This window comes from Astatotilapia calliptera, chromosome 7 (genome assembly GCF_900246225.1).
Source record: "Astatotilapia calliptera chromosome 7, fAstCal1.2, whole genome shotgun sequence".
In the NCBI taxonomy this organism is placed as follows: Eukaryota; Metazoa; Chordata; class Actinopteri; order Cichliformes; family Cichlidae; genus Astatotilapia; species Astatotilapia calliptera.
This window is the reverse complement of record NC_039308.1, coordinates 1,575,075-1,602,463: the sequence shown is the minus strand read 5'-3', so window position 1 is coordinate 1,602,463 and position 27,389 is coordinate 1,575,075. Positions and strand designations below refer to the sequence as shown.

The 27,389-nt window shown below is 43.2% G+C and overlaps 1 protein-coding gene across 1 annotated transcript in view; it reads right to left on the bottom strand.

Moving 5' to 3' along the window:
* Positions 1-1,746: 1,746 nt before the first annotated feature.
* Positions 1,747-27,389, bottom strand: part of LOC113025044 (neuronal acetylcholine receptor subunit alpha-7) — a 55,322-nt gene continuing 29,679 nt past the window's right edge. Inside the window, exons 7-10 of the mRNA XM_026172417.1 lie at positions 17,892-18,086; positions 14,657-14,743; positions 13,854-13,963; positions 1,747-2,729 (exon numbers count right to left, since the gene is read on the bottom strand). Of these exons, the coding sequence (XP_026028202.1) occupies positions 2,145-2,729; positions 13,854-13,963; positions 14,657-14,743; positions 17,892-18,086 (977 nt within the window). The 3' untranslated portion in view covers positions 1,747-2,144. The remainder of the gene's footprint in view (positions 2,730-13,853; positions 13,964-14,656; positions 14,744-17,891; positions 18,087-27,389) is intronic.

The window sequence follows — 27,389 nt, the reverse complement described above, 5'->3', positions numbered from 1 at the left end:
TTGTCATACTTACATGTTTCCAATCAACAAACTATTTTTAATATTGAACGAAGATAAACCAAGAGAAGAGTTATCAAACCCACCTGCCCTGTGTGCGAAAGTAACTGCCCCCTAAATCTGATAACTGGCTGTTCAACCCTCGGCAGCAAGTCCTGCAGTCTCATGTTTGTGATCCATTCAGGGAGTCTTTCACATCACTGTGGAGGAATTTTGTCTTCTTTTCAGGATTATTTGAATTCAGACACACTGGAGGTTTTCCAGCATGAACGCCTGCTGAAGGTCACGCGGACGCACCTCAGTCTGACTGAAGTCCAGACTTTGACTCGGATGCTCTTGGAGTAATTTTGGAAGGTCGGTCACTCCTGGCTCGGCTCAGCCCTGTTCCAGGTTTTCTCCATGTGTGGATAACGGCTCTCACTGTGGTTCACTGAACTTCTTTGTAAGTGATTTCTGACTCAGTGTGGCAGTGAAACTCAGCTTTACAGAAATGTGGTTAATCACAGTTACTTCATGATGTATTAGGACAGTTACTTTTTCCACACAGGGAAGGTAGGTTGGGATAACTTTTTTAAATAAAGTTATCATAAAACAAAGTTGTTTGCTTCAAAGCACAGGCTGCTTGAAACCAAATCAGGAACATCTTTTCAAAAAGTCTTAATTCAGTTCTTCAATCGGGATCCTCAGTTGGTTTCTGTTTCAGTTTGGAGCAAAAGAGACGTCCAAATTTGTGAGTGTGGTTGATTACCGTAATTGTCGGGGTATAAGCCGCTACTTTTTGCACAAGCTTTGAACCCTGCGGCTTTTAGTCAGGTGCGGCTTTTCTATGGATTGTCCGTGATTTTTGTCATATCGTAAGACGATTTTTGTTTGTTCCGCTGTTGTACGGCACTACGTTGCCTGGCGGAAGGGCATGTGATCAGACACACAGTATCGGGGTTCAAGAGTGGTATGTTGGTCACGTGTCCATCCGCCAGGCAACATAGTGCCGTACGAAGTAGCGCGAAAAACAAACTTCAAAGTAGCGCTATGCGTTCAGCGGGAGGCGTGGATGATGAATAAACTTGTGAAAAGCAAGTTATGCCCAACTCCACCGGTGGATTCTGACAGCGTGGAAAAGTGTGAAAACATCCACGATCACCAACGGATTTCGAAGGGCTGGACTGCTGCATGATGGAGAGGAGGACACCGCCACGGCCCTTCTGAGGGTGTTCGACTCTGACAACGAGGATTTGTTTGGTTTTGAAAGTGACAACGAAGGAGAGAAGCTGAGAGTGGATGACGAAGCCACCCTGAGCCTGTTCGTGTCCGACACTGGAGGAGAGGACTTTGGTGGTTTTAGAGCGCAGGAAGAAGAGAAAGATGGTGAATGACTGACTTTTCTTCTTGTTAAAGCCGTGTCGCTGAACCTGAGCCTAAAAGGTAGTCCGAATCTATTTTTCTGGTGTGCTGTAGGCTACTGTTATGTACTACATTTGTTACTCATTTATGAAGCACAGTACATGTTTCCTACTTGTAATTACCGCTACTTGTACATATACCAAAAAAGTTGTGCAAATATGTACCCGTAACTTGTTTTGCAAAGTATTAATAAAAGGGGTGTGTCTCCAAACAGCCGTCTCTTTCCTGACAATTCCCTTTGTGCATATTCTCTTACATATGATAAGTCAACATTGAAACACCTGCGGCTTTTAGTCAGGTGCGGCTAATGTATGTACAAAACAGGATTTTCCCCTGATTTTAGCTTGTGCGGCTAATATTCAGGTGCGCTCTGTAGTCCGGGAAATACGGTATTTTTCAACAGTTTCTTTAAACCTGGATTTTCTGCTTCTCCAGCGCTGGGAGAACCGCCATCACGAACTAAACTGAAGAGTCTGAAACAACAATGAGGTCTGGAGCGGCTGAACACGTGTTTGATATAAGTGAGTAAATGTCCAAAGGTCACAGTGGGAATCCACAGAGGTTCAGTTCTGAAAAAAGAAAAGTACAGCAATGACATATCTCTTATTTGAAGGATAATTGTTTCTACGAGGACACGATGAGGGTGAAGTCAAAGCGCTGGGACCAAGACGTTGGTTTTCGGTTTGCACGTGAGATTTCTCCATAAATATAAAAATAGAGACACTCGTTCGTCCTGTCTTCCCTCCTTAGCTGAAGAAGTCTTTGGAAATGGCTTCCACAAAGTTGGGGGCGGACATGAGGATCCCGATGGTGCAGAGGATGGTGAAGAGCGAGAACGCCACCAGGCAGAGCCGGTCAATCACCGCCGCGGCGAACTTCCACTCGCTGCAGACCGTCTCCTCCTCGTCTTGGCCGCGGAAACGCCCAGCGATGTATCTCACCTCCTCCAGGATCTGGTTCAGCTCCGTCTCCAAGGCTGAACCCCCAGCTGCTCCCCCTGCTCTTCCTCCAGCTCCAACCCCTCCTCCTGCTCTCAGCACGTCTTCCTCAGCACCGACGGCGCCTCCAATGAGCCGTGAGCACAGGAGCTCAGGGTCAGCGGGGGATCCGTAGTGGAGTCCTTCCACACCCCTGAAGCCGACGTAGAGGAGGTTGCTGTTATTTACCTGTGGGTTGTGCCGCAGCGAGCCCTGGCTGACGCTGAGCTCCAGGCTGGACAGGCTGCCGCGCCGACGCTTGGCGGCGTTGTGACACGCTGGACGGACCTTCGCTTCGCCGGGGCGCCGCATCCTCAGGAACCAGGCACACCAGTTCAACAAAATCACACGAGTCTAAAGAAGAAAGAGAAGAAAGTCATTATTTCAAAGTAAATTTGATTTATTTTTCTGTTATCAGAGTTCCAGTTTTGCGATTCTGTGTTTTGGTTCCTTGGAACTTACGATTAAGATGTCGCTTTGTGCGTTTGGCTTCTCATTCTCGTCTCCATGTTTAGTACGAATCCTTCAAGTTGTTTCCTGTTTTATCATTATTATATATTTCTTATATATTTTATCTGGCTTCTTGATTAGGGCTTCCTTCCCCTGTGCGTTCGTCCCCTACAGCTTCAAACCCGTTTGGATAATATTTGGACTTTTTGTTCACCTTTTGGATGTCATGACTTTAAACTTATAAATAACCTCATTATTGGAAACTCCTTTTCTGTTTGCGTTCTCTCTGAGCCTGCTATCTGTTCCCACCTTAAAGATTAAGGGTCATCATAACAAGTGCCTGAGGAAGTTTGTGTTACTTGGTCTGTATCATTTAAATGTTAGCTTAAAAGTGCTTGTATGAAACATGTATGAATGGGTGAATGAGGCTTGTGGTACGAAAGTGGTTCAAGTGCACAGACAGAGTTGAAAAGCACCATTTAGGTGCGAGTCCATTTACCAAGTAGGTGAAAAACATTTTCTTAGGATTTTCTGCAGCCCCGTAAAGAATGCATCCTACAATTCAGTAGCTTGTAGAACTTCCTTCAGCCAGTCAGCGGTCGGAAGGAGCTCAAATCATCATCCCTCCACCACGCTGACAGTTGCCAGGAGGTGTTTGGTTTCCTCCAAACGTGCTGCTGTGCACTGTGCTTTGTTCAAATGCAGCTTTGCAAACCTCAGCTGTTCTTTCTGTGTCTCAGGTTTCGTTTTTTAATTGAACCGTTCACAGTATTTTATTGTTCTCTGATCACAGGCATGAGGATGCTCACTAAGAGCACAACCCTGCATGCTAGAGCCGGGCGATAGAACGATAACGATATGTATCGCGATATAACTTTTACTCGATAGAGAAATTAAACTATCGCGATAGACCTCGCCGCTCGTCCTCAAAAAAAAAAAAAAAAAAAGGTCAGCCAATCCAAATTCAGTAGCGCAGAGCCGAACCAATCACAGCCGCAGCGTCACGTTGCGTGACTTGTTACGTGTAGCACAAGTGCCAAGCCGCACGTGTGTTTGTTTGGGAAGCAGCCAGCGGGTAATGGAGGAAATGAGTGTGCCGACTAGAAAAATCAACCGAGCGTGACCGAAGAGAAAACAGATGATGGTTCCAACGCCGGAGAGATTGTCGAACGGAAGAGCCATAGAAGTTCCGTAGTGTGAAGGTATTTCAGCTATTTCAAGTCTGACAAAAAACAGAGTAGCGTGCACTGTAAATTGTGCCGAAAGCAAGTCTGGAAATACAATAAACTGGTGCATGCGTCACACTGTGCGCCACGTTATTGTTTCGGTGAAATGAATTTCTACAATACTGTTAATTCTACTCTCTGCAGTGTTTAAATGCTTACATATACACACAGTTACTGTCCCTCCACACGTACGACTCGGTTCTGCTTCTATGCCCCAGCTTTGTTTACTTTTTCCCACCGAGGCTTCTAGACTTCTGATTGGCCAACATTTCTGCACGGTTAGGAATCTAGCGCCACCTGCTGCTTTGGTATGTTCATAGCAGCGTTTTCCTTCATTTCTGCCTTTATGTGTGGACGGGATTATTTTTTAAAACGAAAACGGAAAATCTCCGTTTTCAAAAATACCCGTGTACGTGTGGACGTAGCCTCAGTCTCTGACTGGAAGCGCTAATTCGTCATTCGGCTTTTGTCAGACTAAAGTAACTGTTAAAACTGTTTGAAAAGCTCAGCTATACAACAAGGAGAGATTGAGAATTTCCTTTTAGTTCTCAGTTTATTTGATATTGACAAAAGTTAGTCAGTTTTGTCTGTTCTTCTGTAAAACAAACTAAGATTTATTTTTAGAATTAATATTTTGTTTCTAAGTGGAATTGACAATTTAGTCTGTTTCGTTTGTTCTATTTTGAAACTTAAACGCTTTAGCGGCTGCCTTTTGTATAGTTTGCAATATTTGCCTTTATTTATCTGAAAAAGTCTCATGTTCCTTAAGTACATCTACCCTGTTGAACTTATTATGGGAAATAAATATTTAAATAAAAACAAGCTGCTGATTATTTCACATTTTACTTGTGAGCAACGGCACATTTAAATCTTACAAATATAGTTATTTGGCTTATATCGTGATAGATATCGTTATCGCCTGAAATGAAAAAAACATATCGTGATATGAAAAAATCTCATATCGCCCAGCTCTACTGCATGCCCAGTGCGTCAGTCTGTCATTACACCGCCATGAGACTGTGACGGTGAAACAGAGCAGGGCGATATGGCCAAAAATATATATCACGATATATATTTGAAAATTTGCGATAACGATATAACTGACAATATAATTTCTGCGAGACAAAATACAACTGCACAACTTTACTAGCGCAAAAAACCCCCCATCCATTTAACAGTGCAAATGCAAATTCCTTGCTGAAAGTTTAACCAAAAGGCATTTCCAGTAGAAATGGGCTGACATATCCTGAGCATAACCATGTATAATATCCACTGAAGTTAAAAAGAGGAGCTTCAGTGCAGTTTCATGTCGTCATTAAGACGATCAGCATTTAAACCAGGAGGCGACTGCTGTTCATTGCTGGATCGTTGTCTACCACGCGTTAGTGAAGTCAAGCTACAGAAAGTCTAATTAAGAGTGTTTTCCTTTGTGCGTTAGGGCTGCTCGATTATGGCAAAAATGATAATCACGATTATTTTCACTGAAATTGAGATCTCGATTATTTGACGATATTTATTTAACCCTTTAAGACCTACTATAGAACCAAGTCCACCAGAGCTTATATTATTTTTTTACATGCTGTAGTGCCATTTGTGGGAGCATTTCAAGTTACTATACATCAATACAACTGTTATAGCCCATATTTTAATAATATGTATGCATTAAGTCCATAGTAATTACATAAATTGCAAAAAAGTGCAATAAACTACAAAAAAAATTGAAAATCGTTTTTGTTTTGTTTACATATATTTCTACTTGGAGAAGTTTAAGAGGTTTATCCCTCAAAACTTTAAATACAATAAAGTTGCAAAAAAATAGTTTACAACAACAGGAAATTTATTTTGAGTGTCTTCATAGTTTTATTTTGGAGATACAGCAATTTTTATATACTGCAGGAAAAACAAAAAACAATCCTATGATGCAAATTTGCAAAGAAAACAGCAGGTGCATCATTTCACTGTGGGAAGTGTTACGAACAGCTGATAGGAACGGCAAAGCGTGTTTCTGGAATATTATGTTTCTGTTCCTGCAAGCGCTTTTTATGCAATTTTTGCAAAGCTTTATGTGGAAGGAAACCGTGACCGAGGACAAGCTGATGGCATCAGATGTAAGTACAACTCCTCCGGTTTCATATGCAAAACAAATTATTGCGCTAGCTTACACGGTTCAGGTTCTACAGGGATTTAAAAATAGTTACGCAACACGGAGCGTGCTGCTCTGACCGGCTTTAAAGGGTTAACAATGACTTTAAAAAAATAATATAACATAGTGTGCAACACCACTGAAGTTTGTTTTTTAAACTCTCTTTTCAACCAACGGCAGTCACTCTCCAAATAACTTCTGCTTAGCTTTCCGAGCTTCCCTCGGGTCCTCTTAATCAGCGGTCTCCACCCTTTTTTGCGCCACGGACGGTTTATGCCCGACAATATTTTCACGGACCGGCCTTTAAGGTGTCGCGGATAAATGAGGGAGGGGCCAATAATCGGCTCAGTCATTTTTAATGATCGTTGAAAGCCCAGATCGTAATCGTGATTAAAATTCGATTAATTGAGCAGCCCTATTGTGGGTCGTACTTAACCCTGTCTCCCTGTCTACAGAGCTTCCTGGATTTTCCCCCGTGTGATTCCCGTGTGGCAGTGTCAGAGTGTGAGCCTGTGATCGTGTGTGTGGATGATCTGAAGAACGCGTGCTTTCCCCCTGGACTTCCCTGGAGACCCCTTCTTCCCTCACTCAGCTGTATATAGCACCCCCCGCACCTTCTTGTATATACACCTGGTGAATTGTAAATAAATCCTTCTTGTGAGCATCAGAACCGGAGTCCTGCGCTTGAGTCCTCCTCCAAACCGTAACATAAGTGAAACAAAGCAGTCAGATAAATCAAACGTTATTCATTCTTCTTGCTTCCTCCACTTCTGTACCATTGATTCATTAATGCTGTATTCTATCACAGCGGCTCTGTTCCCATGTTGTTGCAGTATATTAATGACTAACCTCGTATTGTGGATGGATTATCTCAGTTGTTCTCCTGACTGAAGTTTGGTCCGTTTACAGCATCCTGCCATGCGACTGTACAGTGGGGCAAAAAAGTATTTAGTCAGCCACCGATTGTGCAAGTTCCCCCACCTAAAATGATGACAGAGGTCAGTAATTTGCACCAGAGGTACACTTCAACTGTGAGAGACAGAATGTGAAAAAAAAAATCCATGAATCCACATGGTAGGATTTGTAAAGAATTTATTGGTAAATCAGGGTGGAAAATAAGTATTTGGTCAATAACAAAAATACAACTCAATACTTTGTAACATAACCTTTGTTGGCAATAACAGAGGTCAAACGTTTACTATAGGTCTTTACCAGGTTTGCACACACAGTAGCTGGTATTTTGGCCCATTCCTCCATGCAGATCTTCTCGAGAGCAGTGATGTTTTGGGGCTGTCGCCGAGCAACACGGACTTTCAACTCCCGCCACAGATTTTCTATGGGGTTGAGGTCTGGAGACTGGCTAGGCCACTCCAGGACTTTCAAATACTTCTTACGGAGCCACTCCTTTGTTGCCCGGGCGGTGTGTTTTGGATCATTGTCATGTTGGAAGACCCAGCCTCGTTTCATCTTCAAAGTTCTCACTGATGGAAGGAGGTTTTGGCTCAAAATCTCACGATACATGGCCCCATTCATTCTGTCCTTAACACGGATCAGTCGTCCTGTCCCCTTGGCAGAAAAACAGCCCCATAGCATGATGTTTCCACCCCCATGCTTCACAGTAGGTATGGTGTTCTTGGGATGCAACTCAGTATTCTTCTTCCTCCAAACACGACGAGTTGAGTTTATACCAAAAAGTTCTACTTTGGTTTCATCTGACCACATGACATTCTCCCAATCCTCTGCTGTATCATCCATGTGCTCTCTGGCAAACTTCAGACGGGCCTGGACATGCACTGGCTTCAGCAGCGGAACACGTCTGGCACTGCGGGATTTGATTCCCTGCCGTTGTAGTGTGTTACTGATGGTGACCTTTGTTACTTTGGTCCCAGCTCTCTGCAGGTCTTTCACCAGGTCCCCCCGTGTGGTTCTGGGATCTTTGCTCACCGTTCTCATGATCATTTTGACCCCACGGGATGAGATCTTGCGTGGAGCCCCAGATCGAGGGAGATTATCAGTGGTCTTGTATGTCTTCCATTTTCTGATGATTGCTCCCACAGTTGATTTTTTCACACCAAGCTGCTTGCCTATTGTAGATTCATTCTTCCCAGTCTGGTGCAGGTCTACAATACTTTTCCTGGTGTCCTTTGAAAGCTCTTTGGTCTTGGTCATGGCGGAGTTTGGAGTCTGACTGTTTGAGGCTGTGGACAGGTGTCTTTTATACAGATGATGAGTTCAAACAGGTGCCATTCATACAGGTAACGAGTGGGGGACAGAAAAGCTTCTTACAGAGGACGTTACAGGTCTGTGAGAGCCAGAGATTTTCCTTGTTTGAGGTGACCAAATACTTATTTTCCACCCTAATTTACGAATAAATTCTTTACAAATCCTACCATGTGGATTCATGGATTTTTTTTTCACATTCTGTCTCTCACAGTTGAAGTGTACCTCTTGTGCAAATTATTGACCTCTGTCATCATTTTAAGTGGGGGAACTTGCACAATCGGTGGCTGACTAAATACTTTTTTGCCCCACTGTATTTGTCTCTAACCATGAAGAACCTTCACGTTAACTTTTATAAGTGGAAAAGTGTTAGTGTTCGTCCTCCAGCTTCACTGTTTATGTTATGCTAACATAGCTGTGTCGCTAGCGATCACATAGCACAGTGGTTCACAAACTTTTTTTGCTGGGCCCCCCTTTGTTTTAAAAATGTAGCCCCGCGCACGCACACACACTTCCTCCAACCACACGCGCCCATATTTTGCTCCATTGCGGTTTATTTCACACCTCAAACATTTAGTAAACAATCAAGCAAATACAAGTAATCTGCAATAAATTACAGGTAGCAAGGAAATAAACCACTAACTCTTTTACGCTGCGTCCGCACCTACACGGGTATTTTTGAACACGCAGCTGTTTCGTCCACGTAGATGGCGTTTTGAATCACTGAAAACGGAGATTTTTTTTTAAAACTCCTTTTTTGCGTTTACATGTGGACGAGGAATACAGAGTTCATCACGCAATGTCAAAGGTATGTGTCTTTATTCACATCACGCTGTGGCCACGTTATTGTTTACATGAGATGAATTGCAGAATGGCAGATAAACAGTATTTTGTCTCTATCGGCAGGTTTTACACGCTTACATACACAGACAGCTACTGTCCCTCCATTTACAAAGGCAGTGATTATTTTACGTGTAGTTGTTTTTTCCTGTGTAATAATATTCAACATTGCGTCAATACATTTTTCAAAAAATGCCTGTCTGTGCAAAATAGGTTCAAAAACATAAACAGCTGTGGGATCCTGTTTGTCTGGTATTTGAACTGGGGGATAATTGTGGCAGGATCAGCCTGATGTTATTTGTATCCCGCTGTAACTTTACTGTATAAAGAGCTAACATCTCCAAAATGTCAGGAGTAGTTAGTCATTACAAGAAGTGTTTGTGAACTAAAAATCAAGAATGTGGGATCTTGTTTGTCTGTGATTTGAACAGCCCAGCGCTGCTCCCGATGCAGGGAAAACCAATCCTGCAGGGAGACCTACCTCGGCACTTGTGCAGGTGAAACCAAAGGGAATGCTTCATCTCCTGCTTTGCGTTTGTGTGGGAGCCCCGACAAAAACCTGTCCATTATGCTAGCAGTGTCCAAGCGTTGTTTTTTCCCCCCCTTTTCATACCGCGCACCCCCCCCCCCCTCCCCCACTCCCCCACTTTGGGAAGGTCTGACGTAGCACATCATTATATACCACCTAGTCCAACTCCAGTAACCCCACAAACGTCACTGCTGTTTAGTTTTCTGTCTTCATTCATGCTGGAAGTGATAGCAGAGCTGTACGTTTGAATGTTTTCAGAACTCTCTCAGTCAGAACATGCTACATCATGCTTAGCTAACTAGCAAAACTAGCGAGCTAACTTCCGCTAACTTCTAACTCCGTTAAGTGTAATAAATTCTGTTTTCATGGATGCCTGGATGTTAAACTTCATAGTTACACCTGGTAAAGCAGCAACGCTGATCGTTTTATTACAGATGAAAGAATTTAGACAGTTTTTAACTCTGTGATGTTCGTTTGACTTCGGGACCTAAAAGGACGGAGTTTAGGACCCAGATTACTCCCAGATTTACGAGCACCTTAGTCCAACAAATACGGCAATAACGACGGCCGCTTGCATGTTCTACAAAAAAAATGTGCTTTGTTGTGTATCTGACGGACAAACACCAAACCAGTTCAGTTGCACCATTTTTCCAAACCAATTCTGGTTCATCCGCTTCACTCAACTCTGCTTTCCCCATTCTCATTCTCGGTTACCGCTGCGCATGCGCGTTTTATCCATATTCTATCCCGATGTTTCATTTTCTTATCGTTGCCTAGCATTGTACCGATATAATATGGCCCAGCCCTATGGTGAAACAAGGAAATTTCTTCTTCAGAAGAAAAATGAACTCATTAACAAGCAGATCCTTTATACCAAAATGTTTTTCCTCATTTGTTAATTACTGATCGGTAGTTTGGATTTATTTGCTTACAGTGTAGAAGAGTTGCATAAATATCTGGGAAATCAGAAGCTCGTTAATATACAAATGCAAGCAGAGAGAAGCTCTGAAGTCTAATCAGATCACCTCCTCCATATGCATGTGAAGCGTCACATGTTCACACGTTCAGGAGAAGTCAGAGAGTAAAAGAGTCACGGAGAGGCAGAGTAATTACAGCGTGCTTATCTGAAAGTTGACTTTACAGGGTGCGTAAGTAAGGAAATATTTACGTGATTAAAATTCATTTATGCACAAACATGTTTATGCGGAACAAATGTGCACGAGTGAGAGAGATACGAGCTCCGTGTGCGACGCAGGAGGAGTGGGCAGATAAAAATAGAGCATGAATAAAGTGGGAGGGGGGCTGCTCGCCTCTCCGAGGAAATCTTCTCCAGCAGTCCAATATCTCACTGCACACACACACACTCATTAAATATTTAGCTGTCAAACGCAGTGTTGATGGACGGAGTCTGAACATCAGTCGGTCCTCAAACTGCTCAGTCTGAGTCATCCCGAGGAGCACGGACAGCACCTTAAATTACAGCCATTTCATTTCTTTCCTCTCCGCGTCCGTCACAGTCTGCCTGGATTTCCTTTCCTTTCACGTTCTTTAAACTTCTCTTCACTTCCCACAAAAGCACCGAAACCCTCCAGACTCAAACTTCTGCTCTGAAGCCGTTTCCTTCTCCCTGAGAGTGATGGTCACACAAACCTCCACAGCAGCCGCTCACATGGTTTGAATGTCAAACTTTCTGCAGGTTTAAAGAATAATGCAACATCTCGAACACCTCTTCTCGAAATCTGCATTCGTAGTTCTGCAAAAGCTGTATGAAATATTTTATTTCTAAATATCAAATCTGACGGTGCGTAAATATTTGTTTCTTCCTGATTTCTTATTTTTGTATTTGTCACATTTTCATAAACAAACTTTACGTTTTAGACAAAGATATCAGAGTCATCATGTTTTCACACTATTAAAAAACGAATATGAATTTTTTTCCCTCATGACTCCATAACTACAGGCAGGAATATATTTAAACCAATTTTACTTCGACTCCTATCATACTGCTGACTGACAGCTGTGTTTGGATTTTAAATTCCTTCAACAGCGTTGGAATTGACCCTCCGGACCCCAGGAAGTGTCCCGGCGATCCCGAGAGGCAGACCGCCACTGCAGCCGTGTATATATGAACCATTTCTGTCCTGACGCCAGCCCTGTGCAACGACACCGGAGCAAAATGTTAACAAGTCTTAACCCTCAAACGAGTCTTTGAAGAGACAAGTTTTATAAAATGTCATCACTCTGACGGTCTTGCGTTCAGAGACATGATTCCTGTAGAGACCTGTACCCTCCTGTGCATATGGGGTCGTGCACAAGTTATGTGACCTGTGCTTTGCTCCCATCTGCTCAGTCCTACATGCTCAGGCTGAACGAGGCACAGGCTGTTTCTAGAAGGCTCTACTCCACCTGGAAACCAAGCAGGAGACCAAGACAACAGCAGCGCTGCATCCTCCTCTGTGGTTGAGTGTTGACCCATCACCAAGAAGGGCTTCACTGAATATGCGACATCTTCCATTCAGACCAGCGTTCAAAGACTGAGCTGCACAGAAGAACCGTTTGCAGAAACATCTCAGCACTTCAGATTGTTCCAGAAGAACATTTGTGAGAACACACGCTGATGTTGGACAAGAACACCTCAGTCTCCACTCTGATTTTATCTAAATGTGTTCTGTCGGGTTGGGGCCAGGACTCTTCTGCACCAAACTGACTCATGGACCTGGACCTTGCTTTGTGCTCTGGTGTGCAGTCATGTTGGAACAGGAAGGCAGCATCCCCAAACCGTTTCTACTTTCCACTGACTCTGCAGGAAGTTGGCGACCTCTGCGCCTCAGCATCTCCTCTGCGATTTACGTGGCCTACAGCCAGTGTTGGGAAGGTTACTTTTAAAATGTATTCCACTACAGATTACAGATTACATGCCCCCAAATGTATATTGTAACGTATTCTGTTATGTTACTCAATGAGAGTAACGTATCCTGAATACTTTGGATTACTTAATATATTATCATGCTTTTTACAACTACATGAATATCCTATTGCTGTGATTTATTACTGAAGGTTACTCTCCATACCAACACCAGCTAGATGCTTAAATCTTAATATAAATGAGTAACAGTAGGTGGACATTAGGTAAGGCTGCACTTTTTGCAGCGATCTCGTATAGAAAACTATTCGGCGCGTATATAAAACAGGTGGCGTCCTATCACGGTACCACACGGCACATGCAGTCTGCTCACCTAGTTTCTGATTTTATACACCTGTGGCCATGGAGGTGACTGGAACCTGAAATCAGTGATACTATTGGCAATATTTGAATATTATCTTTGGCATTCATGTCATCTGAGTTTGAGAAACCTGCAGCCAAAACTCTGGCTTTACTTTGAACACACGTTCGGTGAGTTCATCTGTGCAGCTTTTTGTTTGCCTGTGTGTGACAGCCTGTTCTCAGGTGTCTGTTCTCCTGCACGCTTCATTCATTCAAACTGAAACAAACAAACTGCTGGACTCCTCGTGTGATCGGAGCGGACAGCCTCGTCCTCCTCACAGCTTCTCCTTCACACCTCAGTGGTCGTCCCTCCTCTTCCTCAGCAGGAACATTCACATTCATAAGAGGCATCAGAGCAGGACTGTCACCTTCACACACGACCGTGACACACACACACACACACACACACACACACACACACACACACACACACAGGTAAGAGTTCTGACCTTCAAACTAAATTCTGCTTTAATGGAATCTTGTTCAGAGCCCCAAGTGTGTGTGTGTGTGTGTGTGTGTGTGTGTGTGTGTGTGTGTGTGTGTGTGTGTAGTCGTTCTTTCTGAAGTTTCTGAAGGAAGCTGCTGTAAAATAAATAGGGTCTGTATTAATAGTCAATCAGTTCTTGGAGCGAAGCCTCTTCTTGTTCAGAGCTCGTTAAAGCACAGACCTCGTTAAGGACCTGCAGCTCATTAAAGCTGACTCGGCACAACGTAGAGACCAAACTGGACTCCTCACTAAGAAATCAGCGCATGCTGGAGCTACATAATTAAAATGCAGAAGAAGAAAAGAAGTGGAGTTACTGACCCACTGTGGCATGTGTCCTCCGTCGGGGTCGTGGTGGTGATACTGCAGAACCAGGACCGTAGCGATGACCGACAGACCCACAATCACCATGGTAGTGGCAAAGTACTGCGCTGAAAGACAGACGTCCAGAGGACACTCAGTGCTGCCCAGCTTTTACATCTGCAACATCCTCTACGCTTACGTTTGTCTTACTCGTGTGTTGGTTACTCGTCGTTTTTAATCTCCCATAAATGTGATAATTGGCAGAATTATCAGTGGAGCTGGTCCTGCAGGCTGCAGCGAGCCCTTTCTGTTCATTTTAGGAGCCAAGTGGGGTAGTGTTGGACCAAAAACACCCAGCCCAGAAGATTTTAAGCTGAATTTGGAACTATTTTTAGGTTTTCATATATATATGTATGTGTATATATATATATATATATATATATATATATATATATATATATATATATATATTCTTATAGACCTGGGAACAGCTAAGATACTGCGCAGGACCCTCAAGCTCCCAGGCCTCTGGTAGAGGACCCGAGCTTGAAGGATAAACCGCCCGCAGGGGCGAGCTGGGTGTTTATATATATATATTTTGTCCAGCATGAGTAAAATACATCATGGCTGTACTGGGAAACCGAAAGTAATGATGGAGAGTAAGTTTTCCTCAGCCTACAGCTCAGGATGGATTTTATATGGTGATTATGAGCAGCCAGCAACAGATTTCCTGTGCTGGCTTCCAATTATAACTCCATCACAGGAAGAGATGAGGTGATGGAGGGATTAAGGATGAGCAGCGTAATCTGAGTGAGGCTCACCTATGAGGGGAACGGAGTCCGAGGTTGCCGGCATGATCTCGGCCACGAGCAGCATGAAGACGGTCAGAGAGAGCAGCACGGTGATACCTGCAGGCACAAACCTGTCATCAGCTTCGTGTTTTTAGTGCGCTCATCAATTTCACAGTGTTCTGACATCTTTTATAATTTTATATTGAATACAAGCTTATTCGTTTGTTTCGAACCGTTTTGGAAATGTGGAGGATCTAATGTGCTGGTTTCCATTAACGAGGCTCCAGGTTAGCGTCTCTGTCAGACTCATCCACAGCTCAAATTCATCACTATTTGCTGCTCATTCATATAAGAAACGACTTTAAAGCTGGAGTAAGTGAAATCCATCATTACCTTTTCATGCCTTTCTGTTCTCACTTATGATGATGGGTTGGGATTGCAGCGATGGGCACAGATTATGACAAAGCGAATGAATCCCCTTGTAGCGCGGCCGCTGCTTTGAGAGGCTAAAACGATCTGCCGTGTCTCGCATGAATATTGTCAGAATTCTGTTTGGATCCTTGTTTCTTCTTATTAAACTCGGCCTCGCACCGTTTCCTCCCAGGTGGAGTCCTTCCTACAGTCTGCTTTTGCAGAGACGATGTGTGAACGGTCCTGTTCAGTCTCGACCCGCTGGCTCAGTGAAAGTCGGATGAACTTTGGGAGATGTGAAGAGTGATGGCCCTCTTGACATTCAAGTTTGATTAAGAGCGTAAATTAAAGTTCCAGGGGAAGATGCCGTGTCTGCCGTCAGTAGCTGGAGGCCTGCTGGCACCTCCAACTCCCTGTTCCAATACGTTTTATGGCTGATGAATATCGACTCTGAGACATCAGTCATGTCAGGTTCAGTGGACGAAGCAGGTGTCCAAAACACCCCCGCCATCCCCCTGAGAGACTGAATACTGCTAGGACGGATATTTGTAAGGACCAGCCTGAAAAAATGACAGAAACATATTTTCTGATTCTTCCAGCTGTTCAGAAATCTCTCGTTTCTGCTCTGATGTGAGGCCTTCAGAAAGCTTCACCTGAACACCATCATCTCACACCTGCAGAGCACTTTACTGCTCTTTGTGATTTGCTCTTGGAGTCATACCGTGTTTGCTGTCGTCCCTCTGTGATGGCTGCTGGATCTCCTTCTGTGAGTGTTTTTCGTGGCGGTGGTGACTGAAGGTCGTGTTAGTGTGATAGAAACCCCCGGCCCTTTCAGGCGTCTCCCTTAGATGCCGCGGGACATTACAGGAGAACTCCACAGCGACAGTCTCTCTCTGGGGGATAAATCCATGGTACACGACCTTGTGGATGTCAGGAAAAACGAAGCACACGCTTCTGGTTTCATTTGTCAGTTCAAGTGCTGCTTTCAACAGAAAGCTTTAAAAGATGCGCAGAGACGCAGCCCTCATCAGCGATGACCCTCCGGTTCAGTTCACACCAACGAGGCAAACTGGATCTGATGACATACATCGCTTCACGTGTTTCATGTCCTCCTGTGCTGACATCCTCTCTCCTGCATCCTTCTTTCCTTATCGTTCAATCAATGATTTAACGCGCAGATTTCCAGGGAGCGATTTACAGAGAGAAGCTCAGGAATGATTTTTGTCTCTTAGCCCTTTAAGACCTACCATAGAACCAAGTCTGCCAGAGCTTATATTATATTTTTACATGCTGTGGAGCCATTTTTGGGAGCATTTCAAGTTGCTATACATCAATACAATCATTATAGCCCAAATTTTAATAATATGTCTGCATTAAGTGCATAGTAATTACATAAATTGCAAAAAAGTGCAATAAACTACAAAAAAAATGAAAATCGTTTTTGTTTTTTTAACATATATTTCTAGTTAGAGAAATTTAAGAGGCTTATCCCTCAAAACTGTAAATTCAAAAAAGTTGCACAAAATAGTTTCCCACCACAGGAAATTTATTTTGAGTGTCTTCATAGTTTTATTTTTGAAATACACCAATTTTTATATACTGCAGGAAAAACGAAAATAAATATTATAATGCAAATTTGCAAAATAACAGCATATGCATCAAAATAAACTATTTCCAGCAGTGCAATATGAGTCCTAAGCATCCCAGAAACGACACAGAAAGTCATAAAGTCAAAGATAACTTTTAAAAACACCAGTATAGGCTCATAAGGTCCTGATGGTAAAAAACTACATTTCAGCGAAAATGACGTCACTTCCGGTTTCAGGCAGGTCATGGCGGACATGGAAAAGTTCGCGCTGACGTCTATTCCAACCTAGGAAGTGTTACAAACAGCTGATCGGAGCGGCAAAGCGTGTTTCTAGAATATTATGTTTTCGTTGCTGCAAGTGCTTTTTATGCAGTTTTTGCAAAGCTTTATGTGGAAGGAAACTGTGACCGAGGACAAGCTGATGGCATAAGATGTAAGTACAACTCCTCCGGCTTCATATGCAAAAAAACTTATTGCGCTAGCTTACGCGGTTGCAGTGCTACAAGGATTTAAAAGTAGTTGCGCAAAACGGAGCGTGCCCGCTCCGACCGGTTTTAAAGGGTTAACTTTACTCATAAACAATCCTCCAGTCTCCAGTTATAGTTCTAGTGTTGGGACTGAGCGGCGTCTGTCTTTAAAGAAAGGTCCATGCAACATGTTCACAACAGAAGAAGGTGAATATCAGGTGGATGTGAACAGAATTAGCGGGCGACTCTCTTTTGTCAGGTAATCGCTGTTCCAGATGGGCGAGGGCCACTTCAGCGAGAGTATAATGGACCCGACTGTGCTAAAGTTATATTTATAGAATATGTGCAGTCTCGGGCTATTTCACAGAGTTTATCTTTCTACACAGGATGTTTAATTGTGACATCGTTTTCTGACTGGTGCAAATTTCAGCAAAACATCGAACTGAAGCTCAAACAGGAGAAGCAGAACATCTTACAGGTAACGACCTCGAATGAAAACATGTTACATCTATATTCCAGTAATGTATTCTTTCAGATCAGAGCACATTTCTGTGCCTTTGTGTGACTCGGTGTTTTGGCATTGAGTCTGTTTCTGCTTCTTCCTGTTTAAAAGGACTTTTCCTCCCTGCTGCCGCCGGGCGCTGCTCATTTGGTTTTTCTCTGTAATCTTGTGCTTTTGCCTCTGTTCACACTGAACACTCTCACAGTGTGTGAATTTTACTAGTCTGGAAAGTCTTTGAGGAAGTACTTTAAGAATCGGAGTAACTGTCATCACCGATAAAGAGAGCTGAGCGCTCACCCAGGGAGATCTTCTCTCCGGAGTCGGCGGGCAGCAGGAAGACGAGGAGGGCGAGGGTGGAGATGAGGACACAGGGGATGAGGAGGTTGAGCCCGTAGTAGAGCGTCCTCCTCCTCATCACCACGGTGAAGGTCACGTCAGGGTACGGCTCCTTACAGCAGTCGTAGAAACGCTCGTTCCTCCGCCCAGGAACCTCTGCGCACAAACAGGAAAACACCGACGGTGACGTCAAAGAAACCATAAACCTCGTTCCTCTGAGGGGAAAATGATCTGCTGCCCCTCTAACATCAACATATCTCAGCATGTCTTTGAATTTAAACCCATGACAAAAATATTCAACTGGAAATGATAAAATAACTTGTTTTCTATAATCATGAAGCCAACAGTTTAATGCTAAAATGTAATCATTTTTGTATCCACGTTTTTTAAAATGAAAAATTCAAGTGCTTTGATGTATGTTTTTACAGAATAAGAAACATCATTAAAACTGTTTCTCTCAGGCTTCAGAGATATTAGTGTTTTCTTGTTTTTATCCCAGGTGATCTAATAAATGTGTTAATGTCACGTTTCTGGCTCACTGAACGCAGCGTTTGACTTTTGTGTTTTGGTCTCTGTCACGCATCAGTTTCGTTACTTGTGTCTTCGTCCTCTGTGCTCCTCTCTGTGCGTCTCTGTTTGTGTGTCTGGGTTTTCCCCATTTAGCTCCCATGTTCCCCTCCTTGTGTTTAGTCCACGCCTCCTCGATCTGTCGCGTGCGTTCGTCCATAGCCGTTTCCACCTCTCGTCTCGCACTGTCGCTTCCCTGTTCCCCTATTCGTGTATCTTAGTCTGTCCTTTTCCTGTTTTATTTTGACAGCCTTGTGGTCGATGTTCAGTGTGTTTAGTTTTGCTTCAGGTCTTTGTTCAGGTCTTATCAGCAGAGCACGATGATGGATGCAGCGCCTGTGTCAGAAAATGATAATAAAACACTGCGGTATCAAGGCCAACGTTTGACGTCTTCATTTAAACCGACGTCATCTGGATCTGCACTAAAATTTAACGAGTCCTCCTGACGCTGGGAAAACCGAGTCTCTCCAACAAACAGAGGGCGATCACGCGCCACAGACGAGAAGAAAAGCTGTGACGGGTGTGTGTGACGTGGCCTTTCCTCCAGGTAAACTGAACGGTCGCTGCTCGGCCAGCACAAAGGAGGCGAGCTCAGCTCACGAAAAGCTCGTTTACTCGCCTGCGACGCCTGCTGAGGACGGCTGACAGTAACGAGGTCTCCTCAGGGTTTATTACTGGAACAAGAATCTGCCAGTGGCAGGTTTATTTAGAAATATTAAAAAGCAATGAATTAAAAAAGAGCACATGACGTGACGGCCTCACAACAACAGCTTCTACTCCTCCCTCTGCATCCTCAGAAAGCTAAACCATGACCCAATGCACTAATCCACCGAAGGCTTCCTCCCTCTTTGGGATAAACTTCAGAAAAGTGTAAAAAAATCAATCATAAAAGTTGTGGCTGCTTTACTCTGATTGGACTGAGCCGTACCGGGCACTCCATGCTACGATGTTATTGTGATTATTAATTTATTTATGTTAATGCTGAGTATTGTAATGTGCAAGTTAGTAATTCCATGCAATCAGTTTCTGATAAAAATGCAGTGAGATAAATGAGTGAGAATCACACCTCTGTGTCTGTTGACGTCCACAGAAGGTCACGTTTCCCATCTGCACTCGCAGCCTGGCGAGGCTCAATCAGACTGAAGGCAACATGTTGACAGTCTGTCTTCATTAGACTGCAATTATTTGCAAACCTTCAGCAATCTCTCTAAGAGTCACTGCAACTATCTGCTCAAAGGCTGCAACACTGTGATCAACAGTAAGTGTGCAACACCTGCAAGCTCTGGCCACCCGTTTTGTTTCGCAGATGTAAGGAGGACAGCGTCCTGGTTTTACTCGTGTGGCGGAGCCGTTAGCTCGCGCTGAATTATGAGGCAGCTTCATCGAGCCGACTGTGGTCAGCGTCTGAGATGAGGCGTCATAGTATTCCCAGAATACTTTATTTATTTAATAAAACATTGATATCTGATGTCGCTGTATTGGTACTGTGTACTGTGCTGTAGCCCCTCCTTCACTTCCTCCTCGTCCTTTTCCGCTTTTAGGTTCATCTCTGGAGGAAGTGGCAGATAAAAACTGGCGTGCAGTACGCCTGGCTGCGTTTCATTTGCCTATACATCGCAAACATTGCTCACTACATTGGTTTTAATCTCAGCTAGGTGATGGAGGAGAGTAAATGGGAAACATGATGTTGGACTTTTCAATTAAGTTCCCTTGCAACGGCCCATTGGCTGAGCAGGAAGCCTCCACGGAGGCCGGCATTCATCCTCAGCTGTCTCTCTCTTCAGTTTGTACCGAACAGAAGCTCTGAGGCTCCCCTGAGACTTTGGGTAACCCTGTGCTCATCCTCACTCTGCAACCACAGCTGTGACAGAGGACAGAGACGCTGCTGGATCACCTTCAGAAACAACAGCAGAGACAGAGAGCTCTGGACCAGAGGTCACCGAACAGACATGACAGCATCACTCAGGTCACCTGACATCAGATTTCCTTCATATTGACTGTATTCACTGTCGGGTCTCAGTCACGTGTGAAAAAGCCGACAGGCGTGCAGCGCAGACCCCGCCCTCGGGGTTTTGGCAAATGTGACGAGATTTGTTAAATTATTTTTAAACACATTTGAGGCGTGATCGAAAACCTAACATAAAAACTCCAGTGTGACGATCAAGCTGACCAGATCCCAACAAACTAAATGTGTAGAAGTAAATTTATGTCATTTGATACACAAAGAGGTGTTTATGAGGGTTATAGAGCTGCTGATGTTCCATATGGTGCTCACATGTTCTGATATTTACATGTGTACGCTCAGAGCAGTAACAAGTATGAGTTGAATATTCCGAGTTGGTTTTCCTGCATCTATCGTTGGAGCTGACTCCTGACTCTTGGTGGCGCTGTCACTTGGTGTTCGCTCGCTCTGTGGTAGAGTATCACTGGTCGTGGTATAATTCTCAAACACGTAGCCTAAAGCAGATGACTCGTAATCTGGAGAGGAAATGGCGTGTCACAAATTTAGAGGATCATCATTTAGCCTGGAGAAAAAGTTTGCTGCTTTATAAGAAAGCCCTCCGCAAAGCCAGAACATCTTACTATTCATCACTGATTGAAGAAAATAAGAACAACCCCAGGTTTCTCTTCAGCACTGTAGCCAGGCTGACAAACAGTCAGAGCTCTGTTGAGCCAACCATCCCTTTAACGTTAACTAGTAATGACTTCATGAACTTCTTCACAAATAAAATCTTTATCATTAGAGAAAAAATTACCAGTAATCATCCCACAGATGTAATATTATCTACAGCTACTCTTAGTACCATTGATGTTAAGTTAGACTCTTTTTCTCCAATTGATCTTTCTGAGTTAACTTCAATAATTACTTCCTCCAAACCATCAACGTGTCTTTTAGACCCCATTCCTACAAAAGTGCTCAAAGAAGTCCTGCCATTAATTAATTCTTCGATCTTAAATATGATCAGCCTATCTCTAATGATCAGCTATGTACCACAGGCCTTCAAGCTGGCTGTAGTTAAACCTTTACTCAAAAAGCATCTCTAGACCCAGCAGTCTTAGCTAATTATAGGCCAATCTCCAACCTTCCTTTATATCAAACATCCTTGAAAGAGTAGTTGTCAAACACCTAACAGATCATCTGCAGAGGCTTATTTGAAGAGTTTCAGTCAGGTTTCAGAGCTCATCACAGCACAGAAACAGCTTTAGTGAAGGTTACAAATGATCTTCTTATGGCCTCTGACAGTGGACTCATCTCTGTGCTTGTCCTGCTAGACCTCAGTGCAGCGTTCGATACTGTCGACCATAATATCCTATTAGAGCGATTAGAACATGCTGTAGGTATTACAGGTACTGTGCTGCAGTGGTTTGTATCATATCTATCTAATAGACTCCAGTTTGTGCATGTAAATGGAGAGTCCTCTTCACACACTGAGGTTAATTATGGAGTTCCACAGGGTTCAGTGCTAGAACCAATTCTGTTTACATTATACATGCTTCCCTTAGGCAGCATCATTAGAAGACATAGCATACATTTACACTGCTATGCTGATGACACCCAGCTCTATCTGTCCATGAAGCCAAATAACACACACCAATGAGTTAAACTGCAGGAATGTCTTAAAGACATAAAGACCTGGATGGCTGCTAACTTTCTGCTTCTTAATTCAGATAAAACTGAGGTTATTGTACTCGGCCCTGAAAAGCTTAGAAATATGGTATCTAAGCAGATTCTTACTCTGGATGGCATTACCTTGGCCTCCAGTCATAGCTGGACTGGTATGTCCGATGATGATTTTTCGTTTTTATGGGCCAAGGGTTTTTTGGGGGTTTTTTCGTTTTTTTCCGTAACGGTATAAACACTGAAAGGTGGTGGATTGGCCAGATGAAGGGAGATGTGAAAAAATAACTTGTTGTTTGGTGGTGGCTATTGTGGAGCTTCCACAGATTCAGTAACATTACCTTTCCTGGACTGCGCTGTGCACATTGAAGAGAACGGCAAACTCAACATCGAAGTTTACCGGAAGCCCACACACACGGACCAGTACCTCCTCTTTGACTCCCATCACCCTCTGGAACACAAACTTGGAGTAATCAGGACCCTACACCACCGGGCAGAACATGTTCCCTCTAAGCCTGAAGGGAAAAAGAAGGAACACACACATGTAAAGGAAGCACTCAAAACCTGCGGCTATCCTAAATGGGCGTTCTTAAAGTCAGCAAAGAGGCACAGAAAAGAAGACCAGACACCAGCGAGGGAGGATAAGAAGGACAGACGCAACAACATTGTCATCCCCTATGTAGCCGGTGTATCAGAGAAACTCAGGAGAGTTTTCTCCAAGCATGACATCCCGGTGCATTTCAGACCCAGCAACACGCTCAGACAGAAACTGGTTCACCCGAAAGACAAAACGCCAAAACACAGACTTAACAATGTGGTGTATGCTGTACAGTGCAGCGAGGAATGCTCAGACCTCTACATTGGAGAGACCAAACAGCCACTTCACAAGCGCATGGCACAACACAGAAGAGCCACCTCCACAGGACAAGACTCAGCAGTCCATCTGCATCTAAAGGTCAAAGGTCACTCTTTCGAGGATGCCAATGTTCACATTTTGGACAGAGAGGACAGATGGTTTGAAAGAGGAGTGAAAGAAGCCATCCATGTCCACTGTGAGCGACCATCTTTGAACAGAGGCGGGGTTTACGACACCAACTCTCTGCCATCTATAATCCAGTTTTGAGATCCCTCCCAGACGCCTTAACGCCCACTCACATCCTGGGCCATCTGACCTCAGGAAATCGCATGATAAGGTGGGGCCAGGTTTCACAATGAACACACCCGAAACTCTGGCTGATTGGGACCCACACCCAGTTTCCCACCTTGGCTCAGGCGATTAGAGGATCATCAGGGGGTCCTTTTGTCCCTCTGTGGGGGGTCACTCCCACTAGGTTTATATCTGGGACTCTCCACCATTTGACCTTAGAACTGAAGAAGCTTCTCGGATGAGAGGTGAAACGTCTTCAAGCAACTTAAAGAAGTCCAGACGCTTTTCTTTGCAAGCTCCTTTGATTAGCAAGTGGTGGAATCCAGCATATGCAACACGCTGGCAGGTGGATGACGGAAAGGCAGGAGGAGCAGAGACCCGAGGCGGCAGTCTATCTGGGTCAGATATAGGGATGGGTACCGGTATCCGGTGCCATCATGGCACCGGTTCTGACATAAACGGTAGTAACCAGACCGAAAAGCAGCACACATTTTGCTGCTTTTTTCCCCCCTGAGATGTCATATACTTTAGATTCTAGCCAATCATTTTACGTTTCCGAGGATAGTAGGCGGGCCCGGGTATGTACGTTCTTTTAGAGCTACAGATTAAAAATGCCCAAAGCGAAGCGGTCAAAGTCTGGCTGTACTTCACAGCAGAAGATGCAAACTCAGCAGCAACAAGTGCTTTAAGCTGATACTGTGATACTGTCAAAGGAGGTAACACCTCAAATCCGATGAAACACCTGGAGACTCATAGCATTTTGTTAAAAGCCAAGAAATGCACCGTATTTGATAGCTTGCTGCGAGACCTCACACCGAGCACATCTACTGCGGGTGGGTTGCCTGTTATCTGACCCGGAGTTAGCAACATCCCCCAAGAACCCGAAGAGGAGCGTCCTGGCCCGTAGCCCTGCCAGTGTAGCAGAAATGATGATGGATGATGGCAGCAGCAGCCGTTCTTCTCTGCGTGAGTAGCTTAATGTTGTTCGTGTGTAATTTACGTTGAGCAGGCTAACCACGTTATTACATTAATGCATGTAAGGTGAACTAGCAAATATCATCATAGCTACATGCGGCTGTCTTCCTGTTTGATGGCAGGTACTCCCTTCACCCTGGCCAAAAAGGCTAAAATGACCAAAGGAAAAGTGGGAAACAGTTAAACATGAGAGGTTTTGGACAAAGTTTGTGTTTTTTCCATTGTTTAAGCTTCCAGCCAAGAGTGATACCATATATGTATGGGCAGAAATCTGTGCCATCAGAAACTGAATTTGAATAAGTTCAGATTGAATCTGAATTGTAACTTGAATAAATGCTTTTGAAAACTGAATTTGAATTAGTCTAATTTGAAATTGAATTTTATATTTTGAAAATGAATTGATTTGCTTTGAAACTGCATTTTATCCTTTAAAAATTCAGCTTTCGAATAATTTCAGTTTCACTTCTCACCATTCAGTTTCAGTTCCAAAATTCAGTTTTTTGGAACTTACATCTGGTTCCGGTTCAAGAGCAGATTAATAGAACTACGTTTTACTAGTGGACGGAAAGTGTTACTGACGGGAATCTACAGCGTCTTGAGCTGAATTAAGACTTCAGAAGTCATTCGTCATGTCGAATGACCAGCGGATAAACTCTCAGGTTGGTAATAAATGTATTACATGTATAAGAACAAGCGTCATGTTAACAAAAGATAGCCGTACAGTAACTGTTATGCTTATTGTAGCTGTTAGCTAAAAACGCTAATTTAGCGTAGTTTGCCCTGAATTCAGCTTTGACAACAAATATGATCGACTGTTTCTAGTAGAATTCCAAAGTTGTCATCTTGGACCCTCTCAGAGTGCCCCTCTGTATGCTTGCAGAGACCCCTACAGTAGGGAAACATGCAAAACGGTGTCCAAACCTTTGTGTTTTAGCTTTATTTATGTCTTACACAGCATCCCAACTCTTTAGCTAACTTAATAACTTTAGCTAAAGGGAATAGTTAGTCTAATTCATTAGTGCAGCATTACTGGATCACCTCTGTTTGAAGTGATATAATGTGATATACAACTATCACTGAAACAGCAAACTTTGTAAATAAGCAAACAACACTTCTCATTCTCTCAACGTTTGGCCACAGCTGTAGATTACACTATCAGTGCTTGTTCACTCTTGACAATAATTACATTTCTAAATTTACTTTGTGCATTTACAGGTAAACAATATCTAATATTTTATCTAAATGACTGCTTTGTCTTTGAAAAGGGTGAAGAGCCTGAGGCTGGTGACAGTCCAGTTCTACTCTAAGTACATCCTTACAGTGGCTCACAGGACAAGGCCACATTCCTGTCCTGCCAGAAGAGAAGAGAAACTTCAGTCTTCATGCAGTTCAACCACACCTGTCATATTCCATATGACAGGGGTCTCAAACTCCAGTCCTCAAGGGTCAAAGTGTCATGCAACTTTTCCATGCCCTCGAGGACTGGAGTTTGAGACCCCTGCCGTATGGTGTTCATGCTGTTTTCCACCCCACAGTTACAGCATGTCTGACTGCCTGTTCAGCATATGCAAAAATATATGATGAGTTTAAGCATGTGATGACTAAGGCCTTCCATTATGGTGTTTGTCATCACATGTCACAGACATCTGGATGATCATTTGGAAAAAACTAAAAACTTGTTACTTCATCTTTTATCTTTATTATTATTGTTGTTCTTATTTTACATTGTTAGGCATTAGGTTTATTTGTAGTAGTCCTTTCCAACTTCTTTCCCTCTTCCATGTCACTGTGTCAGCTTGTCAGCATCTATTTGGGTTTGGAAGTGGAACAGAAAGTAAGGAAATCCAAAGTGCCATTAAAACCAGGAGAGGTTCTTATATTTCAGAAGAAGGGATTAATTCAAAAGAAATGACCTCAATGCCATATTTTATTTAGGAACCCTAGAGAGCACTTTGCAAAATAACACATTCTTATAATTTCACCCTCAGATGAGCCAAGCTACGACTGTCAGGGAAGGTGATGTAGGTACAGAGCATATGAGAGTGGTTAAGTTAATGTCTCTTGTCTAGATGAAGGCACAAGAGGGATCAATGGCAAGGCGTAGAGATTCAGTATCTTCAGTCTTCAGTGGACACTCCATTTCTGGCACAAAACTCCTGTAAAAGATGGTCGATTTAGGAGGTGACCCGACAACTTCAGCCTGTCAAACATAGTAATGGAGCAGTATGCTTTTAAAAAAAAAAAAAATCTAATTAAGCATGCCCTCAGTACCCTAAGAATTATTATGGTAGTTAAACACAGTGACAGTTGTATATCATATTATATCACTTCAAACAGAGGTGATCCAGTAATGCTGCACTAATGAATTAGACTAACTATTCACTTTAGCTAAAGTTATTAAGTTAGCTAAAGAGTTGGGATGCTGTGTAAGACATAAATAAAGCTAAAACACAAAGGTTTGGACACTGTTTTGCATGTTTCCCTACTGTAGGGGTCTCTGCAAGCATACAGAGGGGGTACTCTGAGAGGGTCCAAGATGACAACTTTGGATAAAATGCAGTTTCAAAGCAAATCAATTCATTTTCAAAATATAAAATTCAATTTCAATTTAGTGATGATCATTTTCAAACCATAAATTCAATTTCAAATTAGACTAATTCAAATTCAGTTTTCAAAAGCATTTATTCAAGTTACAATTCAGATTCAATCTGAACTTATTCAAATTCAAATTGAACTTATTCAAATTCAGTTTCTGATGGCACAGATTTCTGCCCATATATATGCCCCATAGCTGCAGAAAAGGCTAACATTGTTGTCTTTTTACAAAAAACACAGCTGAACATGAGAGGTTTTTGGACAAAGTGTGTGTTCTCCATTCTTTAAGCACCGGTTTGAGCTCCGTTTAAGCACCGGCACCATTTCAAAAGTACCGGTTTGGTACTGGTATCGGATAAAACCTAAACGATACCCATCCCTAGTCAGATATAAACCAAGTTAAGGTGGAGTTTATTTTCGTTGTGCTGACTTTTTACAGTCAGTTACAATAACTCGTACTGTGTACTAGCTAGCATGATGGATTTTATATACAGCTGGGTGGTGCTTTGATGTTACTGATGTTGAACTTGTTTTATCTTATTTTATTTATAAGGTT